Here is a 10,460-nt window from a genome sequence, read left to right as displayed (position 1 = left end):
TCCTCACCTGGGTAAGGATGGATGCCATTAGTATAGATGGGCTCCGATGTTGGCTGGCCATTGCTTTGAGGTGGTAGGGCACTGAAACCGTTAACCCCAATAGGTGTGGCTATGCTTGGCACGGCTGTAGCAGAAATGCCTGGGGGTGTGCTGGTGCCTGCAAACAGATGTTGAGCTTACCAAGGCAAGTTGATTGCAGCGAGTTGATTGATAAGGCATAATGCCAAACAAGAAGAGGCGTTTTAATTTCCTCCCTCAATATATGATATTGTTAACTGAAAAAGAAAATCACAAAACAGTAGCATAACTGTCCCATACCAAACTCAGGCTTTCTATAACACCCAAGTCACCTTTTGTTATATGGTCATAACTCTGGGTTCAATAGATAATTAGTCTATAATTAGGCAATAAGTGCAATCAAACACAGAAAAACGAACCTTGGGATTAATGTTGGGCGACATATAAAAGCTCAATAATTTTGGCAGCATTTTCCCAATGTATGATGCTTTGTGTTTTTAAGTCAAAGATTAAATTTATCAATCAAATATTATTAAAAGTATGTTTATGTTGAAATTTCAACTCAAAATGCTAAAGTGAGATGTTAATGAAAGCTATATACTTAAAAAAAAAAATCTTAGGCTTGTTGGCATTGTTGGTTCTAGTGACTCGTATGCCTGTCTTAAGTCGGGCATACACTGTACGATGTTTTTTTGCCCTTTTCGGGCTGATTGTCCAGTTGGCGAGAATTTTTTGATCGTGCTGAGTTTCAGCATCATCATGCGTCCTGCATCGTGTAGTATACAGAGGTAACGAGGACCGATTAGCCTCTCATGACCACCTACCGATCAGGAATCGGTAGGTGGTCAAAAATGTTTCAAATTCAGTTCGGCCATCGTGAGGTGTTTGCAAGCAAATCCTGCTGCCAAAGCAGAGCTATGAGCCGATATACCAGAACCTCATGTACTGCGCATTTGCAAACAAGAGAGCTCCTCTTCTTCTTCCAGATTGACTAGTTCAACCAGCGTTATCTCTCGGCGCTCAGTCCGATGTGTGGTTTTTGGTTGTGCAGTGTGAGCAGGTAGATTGCATCAGAGCGATCGGGTAGCACAGTGTGAGATCATGCATCGTGAGCTTTGAACTTTTAAACCCTGAGGTTTTGTCGTACAGTTTGAGCTGTAGTTGCGTGCAACGATTGAAAATATTGCACAGCATATGCCTGGCTTTAACAGGACAATGGTCTTAGGGCAAATAAGTTTTCAGCTAGTCGAACACACTAATATCATGGTTATTAAAGCATCAAAGTAGGTTTTGTTACTCTGTGATTCTGCAACATTGAGTTTGAAATACAATACAGATGTTTTTTCTTGTTTTTAACTATACTGAGGTCAGCTTGTTATAACATTGCCTGTGGTCCGACACTGCTTTGCCACAAGAACTACAACATGTGTAGCCAGTGTTCTGCATACATTTAAGTCCTATACGTCTTACAGACATTTAATCACCTTTTCCACCCTACTTTTTCCCTCCAGTGAACTTCTTATTAATATGCTTGAATACATCCCTCTGAGAACAACCACGAAGAACAACAAAGAAAAACCCCTTAAGTAATAAGCTAATGTGGTTGATGCTCTTGCAGTATAAGGTACCACCTGCTGAGCATTTGCTAAATCAGCACTCTTCCTGGTGATTTTGAAGGATAAATATAGCAATAGCAACATTTCTCTAATAAAATGTTTTATTAAATGGTGTATGTAATATTGCTCGGAGTATTAATTTACTGTAATTGAGGCATAAATAGAATTAAACTCCCTGTATGTAATACATCTATATAATATGTTTGTGACATGAAGACATATTTTCACTCTCTAAGTTAAATTAATAGATTAAGTTAAATTTTTCATTATAGTCTAATTTGCTTAAATGCACTTGCATGCTACACTAAATGCACAAAATGTATTTTACTTTGTTCCTCTAAGAATCAGAGTCTGTCACCTTGCCAGTGGCCTTTTGTAATGATGGAATTTTATTTTTTTTTTCTTATCTGAGTGAAGGACATTTAAGTCATGTAGGATTATCTTTGATAGGTATTAGCAAGAATATGTAGGCCTTGTGGATTACAAATGCCAGGTACAGCATCAAGCCACTTTATATAATACATTTGCAACAGCCTAGCCTTCAGGCATCCTGCCTACTTAGTGTCAAGCCTTCAAAGCTCCTTATGACAAGGGCCAAAAAGATAGTTCAGACTGGGGTCCAGGATTATCTCACACAAATCTTTGCTATTATATTGTATAAGCCAAGGACTCTGCATCCCAAGTTATTGCATTGGCTGAGTTCCCAGAAAACACACAACATCAGAGAGACAGAGGGAGAATGTCACTTGCAGAGCAAGAACGAAGAGATAATGTGTGAGCAGAAAGGAGGTAGGAACTATCATGTGCCTGCCAATGGTGTATGGATTTGCACTACATCTTCTATCACCAAGCCTCCCTCAGCACAAGCTTCTACTTTCTTTAATTTAACTTATGAGTTTTGGCTTTACAGTAAAACAGAGCTTAGATCTAAAAGCAAGTAAGTAAACTTTATTTTTATAGCATCTCTGAGAGGTCAAAACAACAAAGTGATTTATAATAAAAACACATAAAATGGAGAACATTAACAATTAAACTTCTCCATCAATAAGTTTTTAGTTGTCTTTAAAAGGTTGAACGAATCAAGACAGTATAGAGATTGTGGCAACCCACCTTGCCAATGTTAAGGGCAAGGGATTTATATCCTCTGGTCTTAAAAAGCATTTGTGGAACCATTAACAGCCTTTGGCTGGTATACCTCTGATGTCTAGAACAGATGTAGAGCTCTAGAGGATCCAAATAAAGAAAGGGTCTCTAAAAATAAAGATTTACAAATGCATTCAACGAGGTACTGTAGTAAGTGTAAAAGGACTTCTAGTCTCTTTATCTTTCTTGTGTTGCTTGGAAGCCTTGCAACAGCATTCTTAACTGACTATAGAAGGATGAGATATTTATTATTTATTGTTTAAACAAATAAAATGGCTTTTACTATATTCAATACTAGATTTAAAAAAAAATTGTATAATAGGCTTTACTGCAACTTTGACCAACTTTGGTTTGATTTATTTGTTTGCTAAAAACACAAACAAACATGCAAACAAACAAAAAAACAGTCCCTAATTTTCTATGAAAGATTGGCCCTCCAATGAGATAGAAGGATCTAAAAAATGACAATGTTATTAAGGTTTGGTTTGACAAAAAATATACTTAAGATACTACAACAGCTTTAAATAAGGCATCATCTTGAAGTAAGAGTAAATATTAAAAAATCACCATCCTCAACATATGATAACACAGCAGAAAATTTCTAATTATTTGGTGTTGGGGGAAAATATGTAAAAGAAATAGAAATTCCTAACCACCCAGGCTCTTGGAATCTGACATGATCTGGTTTGCTAAAACACCAAGAATCCAAGCAGGAACTATTACATTGCTTAGGCAAGAAAAACAAACGTGCATACAATAAGTGATCTATAGAGCATGCATGACCAAAACATAAGATGTGCAAACCTGTTTAGCTCCGCCCCCTTTATAGTGTACTTTGAAAAAGTATCTACAGTACTACAAACAAAAGAAACTAACAAAAAAGAGGAAAATGAAAATGACAAATATTTAATATTAAAAAAAATTGAAATAAATCTTAAAATATTGCTCAACAAGATAGGGGCATAATAACCGAATAAAACGTTACTATGCTTCTTGAGGAGCTAGTCAATTAACATTGAAGGTTTGGAGAGTCCTTTGACATACTCTTTAATTGTTGTTGTCAATTGGATGTTAATATACTTTTTTTCTGTTTTAAAAATGCTGGAATATTTGGTTCAATTATGATTTTCTTTTTTTTTTTCAATTGCATATAGAATTGCTCCCCATTGCATTAATCTGTTCCAAGCTGTGCAGAGGTGTTTATTTTTTCTACCTATAAAATTCTACTAATCTAGTTTTTGTCCACATATGTTTGCATGCACACAGACTCTCGATCACCTATCGTCGTATCATTGTACCAATGCCTTGTTGGGCCATAAAATGACCTCAGACATTTTTGCCTGTAGGATTGCTCCCTTACTTCAAACAGCATTTACATCATGTTCAGTTTTGATATATAATTTGGGGGGTATTGATTGTTTTATTAGAGTCTTAATTAGTCACTTCATTTGGATGGGACTAAATTGATCTCAGATAATAAAGTAAAAAAATCTTGGTGTTACTTTTGATCAGGACCTGTCATTTAAATCCCATATCAAAGAGGTTAGAATTTGGATTGAATTTAACTGAACTTGAATGTTTTTGTATACTTTTTGAGTACAGATTTAAACTAATTCTATATTTCTGGATATTTCTGGGAACAGTTACCTGTATAAATTCTCAGTTATCTGGGTCAAGGAAACCACAAAAAAGGCTTAAATTGGAAGGAAACTACACTTTTGCTCAGTTAATTTCTCCAAATCCATAACTCCAACTACAGATTGCTCTGGTGCGAGCCGACAGAATTGACAAAGAATCCTGGATAGGTGTTGAACCCTGTGGAAAAAAAGCTAAACAAAAGTTTGGTTGCCTTTCAATTCAAGCCTGTTTTTCAGGGCCCGTTGGATCTTCAAATCATAGACAATAAAATGAGTTTTGTCATGAGATTTCTTGTGATTTGATGCTATATAAATAAACCAAATCCCAATTAATTGAATAGAAAGAAGCAACATAAAAAATCATAATGTAATATGCCTTAATGATTTTAGTAATTTTCTGAATACTAAGTGGGAAGTAGCGTCCTAGTGGTTAGGGCATTGTGCTTGGAATCCAGAGGTTCTTAGTTCTAGCCCCACTCCCACAGACTGCCACTCTGGGTCCCTGAGCAAAGACCCTAACCCAGCACTGCTCCCAGGGCGCCGAACGATGGCAGCCCACTGCTCCCCTTGGGGATGGGTTCAATGCAGAGAGTTATTTTCGTTGCTCTGTACTTGTGACAGTGTAATCACAATAAAACATGTTTCCCTGCATCTGTGAGCTATTATAAGACAACCATGATGAATGATAACTTGTCCCAGTGAACTCTAAGACTTAGTGCTTACCTGAAGACGGTGTCATGGGAGTAGCCACCAGACCATTGACATTAAAAGCTGCCATTTGCTGCATTTGTGCAGCAGCAATGGCGGCCATAGGGTTCAGGTAGGACCCTTGTGTTGCTGCCATCAGGGCTGCTTGCTGTTGCATCATCTGCTGTAGGATTAAAGAGCAGTGGGGGGAGAGGAGAATGGTGAGAGGGATAAAGGGGAGGAAAGAAAAGGAAAGATGAGTCATACAGCTGCAAAACAGAGCATGTTTTCTCTCACATGTGTTTTTTAGGTCCATGCCTTGTTCTTGAACTGAATGACTTGGGTTGTCCTGCAGCTTTGCTTGCAGGCTACTATAAGGCTTTGCTGGCCTTGTGCTCATTACATGGAAGGAAGATAAAAGCAATAAGAATGCTGAATTCGATGTATACCTGTATGTCTGTATATGGGATTAAAAAAGCAGTAATGGCGGGGTTCAGTCACAGAGTTCGAGAGATAGAGTGCGAGTGGGCGATTCTCACCTGTCAGGATGAGTTGTTAGCTACTGTGTGAGTGCAAAATCTCACAGACTCCTAACTCAGACTGTGACTTTCATGTGTGAATATGAAATAGGGGTGGGCCTGGCTGACAGGAAAGGGCGTAAGGGGTGAACAGGTCTCTTCTTTGTAATAAAATGCACCTCTTCTTGAGCAGAAAAGTATATCTAAAAGAGGCAGGCTAGAGTTAGCAGTTTAAATTCTTATACAGGTCAGGATACACTGGAATGAAAGATGAATACAAAGTGAACACTATATGCAGGGTAGATGTGCAAATATGACATGCATATTTCAGTTTAGAGATAACATCACAAACTCATTAAGGAAAAAAAAAATACAAGTAGATACATCGATCAGAACTATTTTAAAAAAAATTATCCTTAAAGAAGCTACAGACCATTTCAAATATAAGTGATTTTTCAATTGTGAATATTTCATAAAATTCTTGAGTGTCACATGCCTAGTTGGAGAGAAAGCAAAATCAAACCTCTGATCACAACATTTTGTTCTTTCTTTTTTTAAAGCTCACCGTCTCCTCTCCCGCTGGGCTGAGACTTACAGCATGAGAGTAGGCGCCATAGGCCCCAAACTGGATGGTCATGGGACTGAAGATGCCGAGCTGGCCCGCCATCTGGTGCATCCTCCGCAGGGTCCTCTCTTTATCAGTATCTGCAAATTTGACCACCAGGCTGGACGAGGCACCCTGCGACGACACATAGTTTACAAGGTTAACAGAATAGGCAACCAATGCTTGTAAGATTGCACTGCCTGAAATTTCAATCATTCATACAAATGGCAACAAAGCTTCCAAAGTATTCATACTAACTGAATGTTTTTCACATTTTATCATGTCAAAGCAAAAAATTTCATAGTATCTTATTGAGATTGATACTGAGATTGATGACAGACCAACACAGAGTAGCACACAACTGTGAACTGAAAGCAAAAGCATATGTGTTTTTAAAAGTCTTACAAACCCATTTAAAAAAGTGATATGTGCATTGGTATCAAATCCTGTAGTTTATTATTATACTACCTGCATTACGAAAGGAGGAAGTTAGCAAATCAGGTCAGTTTTTTGAAGGACAAAAAGGTTTTGTTGGAGAATATTAATAAACAAATGATATGTTGAAGAATCATTGAATGAATAAGTGAATGGATGAAAGAAAGAAATGAATAAAAGAAGAATAAAATAATCATTTATACCATACTGGTCAGGGTATAGTTGCTAAATGTTGAAAGCAGGGTTGGAAATCTATTCATTATTTTAAAACAGAAAAGGTATGGAATAAATGCACACCAATGATGACATCACCTATTTAGTTCAGTTCATTTCAGTTCAGTTTATTTACGTATATAGCACCAGTTTACCAGGTATGTCATCTGAAGGTACTTTACACTGTAGAGACAATTCAACCAGATCATACAATCATAAAGGTTCAAAGTATTCTATCTAAGGAAAACCTGCTGATTGTATCGACTCATTGTCTTGAAAGCATTCCCTCACACCAGGCATCTATCAGTTGCAACCTAGCCTAACTTGCCAGGCCTTTAAGAGAAAATTGATCACATAACCTAATCTGTCTAACATTTAAGTTTTTTTTTTCCTACAGTAAATGCAACACTTTTTAGAATCTAAATTGTAAAACAAACACATAATTAAGGAGTATGAATACTTTTGGTCTAATAATGTCAGTTTGACAAAGGTAACTCCTTAATCTCACTAAACAGAAATGTGGCAACATGAAGAAGTCCATAGTAACTCATGCAAAGAGTTTTTTTTTTCTTTGTCTGAAAGATTGTCTGTTAATATACTCAGGGGTGGCTTTAGGAAATTTGGGGCTCTAGGTAAACACAGGTATTGGGCCCTCTGAACTGAGAAGACAACTCATAATCCAGAACCATTATAATGATATAGAAGTTTTAATAGAAGAGACAAACATTATTAACAAAATTTTGACCTCCCTCAATTATGTTTTTCAGAAATTATATTACGGTATGTCTAGGGAAAATAACAATTCAATATATCTTTAATCATATTATGGAGAGTGAAAATGCCTTTTGAGATATCTCAAATTACATCACCTGATTTGTCATTTAAAGTGTCATAGATCAGGAATTATAATGAAGATATTTCAGTTAATTTGAACTAGTCAAAACTATATTTTTTCATTATCCGAATTATGAAATAGCCCCCTAGTTCTGTCACTGAGCTGTCCTAACAGTTGCCTGCAGAATTTTTCATGGCTGCAGTGGCACTGGCTCTTCTTGACAAAGTTGCTCCCAAATACCACAATATAGAAAGAACTCTGTGTGGAGAACAAGAACTTTGTGATCTCTAAGACTGCTTCAGAAATCTGTCATGAATTGCTGCAGGGAAGTTAGTTAGAAGCTGGATATTCAAGCTCTGCTGAGTTGGCCGCACCTATCTCACGATCGATCCGATTCAGGAGCTCAGACTTTACTGTTACTTCCCGTTCTTACGAGCGGTGAATCTTTTAGGGACCATCAACAAATTCCCGAACTAAGCACTCTTAAATAATAAAAAAAAAATAAATCCCTTGTCTCATGACCAACTGAAACAAAGGCTATATCCTGCTACTACATTACATAAATGAGGCATGGGGCCCCGAGACACACATAATATTATAAGTATTGTGATGGCCTTTTTAATTAAAGGATTTTTATCAAAAACATAATCAATATGCACAAATAAGTAAAAGCTGTATTAACCACACATGTAAAGTTTTATGAGGCCCCCAGGAACTTGGGGCCCTAGGCAACTGCCTAGTTTTGTCAAATGGTACAACCGCCCCTTAACATATACTCAACAAAGTTGATCTGAGCGAAGATATGATTTATAGGAAAATGGGGATATTAGATTTTAACTAACCTAAATCTAACTAACTAACATCTCGCATTTTACTTGCTGACAGCTGGAATGGGAATGTACAACCCAATCTCCAGTTTATATTACCGTCCAGTTTTCACATGAAACGCAAATGAATATGCACCTTGCAAGAGTGCACTCACTTAGCTGTCACCTTTCAGTGGAAGAGAACAGTGAGTGCTCTTTGCTTTTGTGAACCTTCCAACTCCACTGTATACACTAGGAGTGAACTGTGATCCTAACCAGATCCCACAGGAGTGCCAGTTTCCCACTGGTAAAGCTTCACTGAATATAGTGCGGGGTAATTAGGTTTGACAAAAGCCTTCGGCATGTAGAGGGCGAAGTATTGACTAATGGCTCTTCCTTATGGCAGATATAGTTCCATATTGATGTCCATGCTCCTGAGTTTGCATCCAATTAAATCATTTGAAAGACACAGTCCAGAATCACTTTCTCGTTTGGACAAAGGATGCAGGGTATGCATGAGTGAAAGACAAATATAGAGGCTTTGAGGCTACCAGGCAAAAAAGCAGACACTGTCAAGAGGACGTAGGTTCTATTTAATTACAGGCAGTGCATGCTTGGAAAGAACATGGAATACCATCAGGACAGAAAGACAGAAACAGCTGAGGTGAGTTGGGGGTTACGGCAATCAGGATACGATTACTAAGTTTTCTTAAAAGCAGACACATTAGGAGGGAAGGTCCCCGTGATCACAACTGAGAGCGATGAAAAATAGCCTTATCCTGACCGGTTCAGTGCAATTTTTGGCTTTGATTTACATTTCCATATTTTTTTAATGAGTTGAAAATAAAAATGTCAGAAGACTGTTAGGTACGGAAATGTCGAGCACATCTGTTTCTTGTGCAAGTATACAGGAACTTTCTAAATTCTTATGTTATTAACCAAATAACAATAATATAAATATTTATTTCACAGTTCTCTTATAAGTGAACAATGCAATTACTTTTACATCGTGATTACAGTTGATATAATAAAAGAAATGTGTTTATAAAGAACACAACTCTTGTTGCTGTTGCTGTTACCCAAAATTGGTCTTTAGCATTGGAAAGGAAATGTTTTGGCTGTAGATAAATATGAAGAAGAGTCTGGAATGATGGAAAGCATCACAGAGGACCCGCGGGACAGCGTATCTCAGATGGGAACCTATCAGAGCCAGCCAGCACCCCACCTCAGGCCAGAGGAGACCCATCTGTTGTTACTCCCTTGGTGTCATTTTAATTAGTTAAATCAATACTTGGATATGGCAGTGTTAACGGCACCAGTTTTCCTGTTTTAATTTCATTTCATTCCACCTCATGACCTTTTTTCTCTATGCTTTCTCAACTTTGTGGTGCAGTTTAGGGGACTGGGCGGTTAGATTTAATGAGGTTGGCAGTGAGCAAACATCTTCTTGCAGCCTTGTTGCACTACCCTGCCCACAGCATGGGTAACTGGCATTTAGATTCCCTAATTTTCTTCCTTCTGTATTTGTGTTTTCTTATATTCTTTTAATACCTCATGAAGAATGCATTATGAGTTTTGTGACAGTGAACGCCTGAGGCTGTCTGTAGTCACTACAGCGTGACTCCAGATGAAGCAAGTCTGGCTGGGTCTGCTACCTTCCAGCAGAGAGCTCTGTCTGAAGACACCAACACTGAAATGAACCTGCTCTGCAATGTTTCGGCATAAAGTCTGAACTAATATTAAATTCTTTTCGATTTGTCACCCAGAACAAAAATAAAATTATTGTCCCGACAAGCAGACCTCTCCATCAACAATATCTTAGTCAGGTTTTTCTCTCTTCAAACCAATAGGTATGGTACAGGTATGGTTTACACACATATATACATATACATATATATATATATATATATATATATATATATATATATATATATATATATATATATAT

At 37.4% G+C, this 10,460-nt stretch overlaps 1 protein-coding gene across 5 annotated transcripts in view; it reads right to left on the bottom strand.

Annotated features, from left to right (window-relative positions):
* Positions 1-10,460, bottom strand: part of celf6 (CUGBP, Elav-like family member 6) — a 191,243-nt gene that overhangs the window by 29,719 nt on the left and 151,064 nt on the right. For 3 of the 5 annotated variants that reach the window (XM_015391661.1, XM_015391684.1, XM_015391677.1), the window contains exons 6-8: positions 6,185-6,358; positions 5,138-5,285; positions 8-157 (exon numbers count right to left, since the gene is read on the bottom strand). In XM_015391661.1, coding sequence (XP_015247147.1) covers positions 8-157; positions 5,138-5,285; positions 6,185-6,358 — 472 coding nt within the window. The remainder of the gene's footprint in view (positions 1-7; positions 158-5,137; positions 5,286-6,184; positions 6,359-10,460) is intronic. The other 2 variants (XM_015391669.1, XM_015391692.1) reach the window with 2 other exon arrangements.

Source organism: Cyprinodon variegatus, unplaced genomic scaffold (assembly GCF_000732505.1).
Source record: "Cyprinodon variegatus isolate N-32 unplaced genomic scaffold, C_variegatus-1.0 Scaffold22, whole genome shotgun sequence".
Classification (NCBI taxonomy): domain Eukaryota; kingdom Metazoa; phylum Chordata; class Actinopteri; order Cyprinodontiformes; family Cyprinodontidae; genus Cyprinodon; species Cyprinodon variegatus.
This window is presented reverse-complemented; position numbering and strand designations above follow the sequence as displayed.